This window comes from Cucumis sativus, chromosome 1 (assembly GCF_000004075.3).
Source record: "Cucumis sativus cultivar 9930 chromosome 1, Cucumber_9930_V3, whole genome shotgun sequence".
NCBI lineage: Eukaryota > Viridiplantae > Streptophyta > Magnoliopsida > Cucurbitales > Cucurbitaceae > Cucumis > Cucumis sativus.
In genome coordinates, this window is record NC_026655.2 from 32,295,928 (window position 1) to 32,299,424 (window position 3,497).

Genomic DNA, 3,497 nt, shown 5'->3' on the forward strand with positions numbered 1-3,497 from the left:
ACTTCAAAGCTTACAAACCCTCCAAAGATGATAGGTATAGAACAGCAAACTATTATTATTTAGATCTGTCGCCATCGATGACTGGCCAACAACACCAAACTATTTTAATAATTATTATCTTTCATTGAGCTATGATTCCATTTCTTAACATGTTAAGGCCAATCACCAAATTACCATGTTCAATGGTTCAATCTATTATTGGGATCTCTCTTAAAGCAATTTTGATTATGAAACTAATTATAGTCATTCTTATAAAATAATTTGCATTTAATGTATGAAAGTGTCAACAAGATTTTCATAGAAAACAATATGTAATATATTGATAAATCCATGGGAGTATGGACTATTTTTTGGTCTACCTTTCTGCAATGGATTTATAAAAAGAAAATTTAAGGATACAATGGTGTACGAGAATGATCAATGCCATAAACACTCTTTAATAATTTTCTATCAATATCTTTTATCACTAATAGACACTTATAAAAGTCTAATGAGTTTAACCATGATAGATCATAATTTAAAAGTGAGAGTATATTATAAAAAAAGTTTTTCATCCGAACGTTTTCTTTGTCATATATTATATTAGTATATTTCTTTCTCTTGAAATATAAAAACTATCCACAGTTAGCCAGCTAGCTGACAGTTAAGTAAAATCCCAACAAGAACAGCCAAAAGACAACTTCTTCATCTCTTATTCCCACTTACAATAATCCTACTACATAAATATATTTGTTTAACCCAAATTCAAAATACCTAATATGATTTCTTTTTCATATATCTAATTGTATACACCATAGGTAAGAATAAAGAAAACAATAATAGTAATGCTAACAAGAAATAACACCTTTTTACACACATACATATAATATTTACATTCTTTAGTACTATAATTAAAATAATAATAATAATAAACTAAGATAGCTTCACGTTCCTCCTATAAATTATGTATATATAAAAAGGGTATATTCAACTATCAAATCAGCTTAAATCTGTGACTACATCACCAACAGCAACAAAAAGAGAAAGATGCCTTCGATATCATCAATCTCCACTGCAACAAAATTCTTGAGCCTATTCCTTCTTCTTGTACATGTCTCAACACAAACCCTAGCAACAAACCCTAAAACCAATTTCCCCAAAGATTCTCTAGTTCTTGGTCTTGTTCATTCAAGAACATCCCTCCTTACACCCAAAAAAGGCTATAATTTCATTTCAAAGAAGAGAATGAAGGCAATGGATCAGACGGATGGTGATGATAATGTGATAGAGCCATTGAGAGAAATTAGGGATGGTTATTTAATGTCCTTATCAATAGGGACACCCCCACAAGTTGTTCAAGTGTATATGGACACTGGAAGTGATCTCACGTGGGTTCCTTGTGGTAACCTCTCTTTTGATTGTCAAGATTGTGAGGAGTATCAAAACAATATTTCTGGCCCAAGATTGGCCGCCTTTTTGCCTACTCATTCTTCTACTTCTATTCGAGACACGTGTGGTAGTTCCTTTTGTATGGATATTCATAGCTCTGATAACCCTTTTGATCCTTGCACAATTGCTGGTTGTTCCTTAGCTAGCCTTGTGAAGGGCACTTGCCCTAGACCTTGCCCTTCTTTTGCTTATACTTATGGAGCAAGTGGGGTTGTAACTGGAAGTTTAACAAGAGATGTTCTTTTTACGCATGGAAATTATAATAACAATAATAACAATAATAAGCAAATCCCTAGGTTTTGTTTTGGATGTGTTGGAGCAACTTATAGAGAGCCAATTGGGATTGCTGGTTTTGGAAGAGGCTTACTTTCTCTTCCTTTTCAATTAGGGTTTTCTCATAAGGGGTTTTCTCATTGCTTTTTACCTTTTAAATTCTCAAATAACCCTAATTTCTCAAGCCCTTTGATTCTTGGTAATCTTGCCATTTCTTCAAAAGATGAAAATTTGCAATTTACCCCTTTGTTGAAAAGTCCAATGTACCCTAACTATTACTATATTGGGCTTGAGTCAATTACCATTGGGAATGGGGATAATAATTTTAGATTTGGGGTTTCTTTTAAATTGAGAGAGATTGATACAAAGGGTAATGGAGGGATGTTGATTGATTCTGGTACTACTTATACTCATTTACCTGAACCATTGTATTCACAACTTATTTCTAATCTTGAATTAGTGATAGGTTATCCAAGAGCCAAGCAAGTTGAACTCAATACTGGGTTTGATCTTTGTTATAAAGTTCCTTGTAAAAACAACAATTCTTCTTTTGTTGATGACGCTCAACTCCCTTCTATAACATTCCATTTTTTGAATAATGTCAGTGTTGTTTTGCCTCAAGGCAATAACTTCTATGCCATGGCTGCTCCAATTAACTCCACTGTGGTTAAATGTTTGTTGTATCAAAGCATGGACGGTGTTGGTGACGATAACGACAGTGACGACAATGGGCCGGCGGGTATTTTCGGAAGCTTTCAACAGCAAAATATAGAGGTCGTTTATGATTTGGAGAAGGAAAGATTAGGGTTTCAACCAATGGATTGTGTTTCTGTTGCTGCCAAACAGGGACTTCACAAGAATGTTAGAAGGAATGAAAGTTGAACTTTGAGCAATTTTGTTTTCTATGTTTTTGATAAGGTCAAATCCATTTTGGGGTGGGTTATGTTATTTTATGTTACTTTGTTTTTTAAAACTTCATCTTTGGAAGTCAGTTAATCGTTATTTTATTTGAATTTATATTAAGGAAAGTGTGGTTTGGTTTGATTGTTTTTTTCTCCATAGAATCTAAAGCTTGGAGTTATAAAATTAAGAAAAGCAAATGAGGTTTCAATGTGGGCATCCACTTGCAAAAGGGAAATGGATTTGTAATTCTTTTTATGTTATAGTTTAATTGAACTCATCAAGGAATCCCTATATATATTAAATTAATTAACTACAATTAATCATTATTTTTTAAAAAAAATTGACTACAATTAATTATGGCTTTTTTCTTCTCTTTTTTTAGTTGTGTTTTGTTTAAAAATAAATAAATAAGTAAAATATTAATTTATACGTACTAGGTTGTATCAATTTATACTCTAAATAACTTATATTATACCAATTTAAACTCTAGATTATTTTAATAGTAGTATTAATATAAATTCAAATTAAGCATGTGTATCAATTTTTAAATTCTAACATTTCATAAATATAACCAACATAGTAAAAGGATACATTCATTTAAGTTTGAAGTTTAAATTCATACCCATATAAAATTTAGTGTCTAAATTGATACAACTTCGTTATAAATAGTATTATTTTCTAAAAAATAATAATAATAATAAATTAATTATAAACATAACATCACTATAATCACTAACTATTTTGGGTTTACTTATTTTGCAAAAATGTCTAATAAAGTTTGTGATTTTGTAAATATAGCAAAAATAATCAAATCCTTGTGTACTTGTAATTTCAATTTTACCATTTTTTCTTTTGGAGTATCTTTGGATAACATTTTTATTCATGTTTCCTAT

The 3,497-nt window shown here is 30.6% G+C and overlaps 1 protein-coding gene across 1 annotated transcript; it reads left to right on the forward strand.

Moving 5' to 3' along the window:
- The first annotated feature begins 988 nt into the window (after nt 1-988).
- On the forward strand, nt 989-2,820 carry LOC101206783 (probable aspartyl protease At4g16563). The gene has a single exon (XM_004145430.3). It carries the CDS (start codon nt 1,027-1,029, stop codon nt 2,581-2,583), a length of 1,557 nt encoding a protein of 518 aa, XP_004145478.2. The 5' UTR covers nt 989-1,026; the 3' UTR covers nt 2,584-2,820.
- Nucleotides 2,821-3,497: the final 677 nt, after the last annotated feature.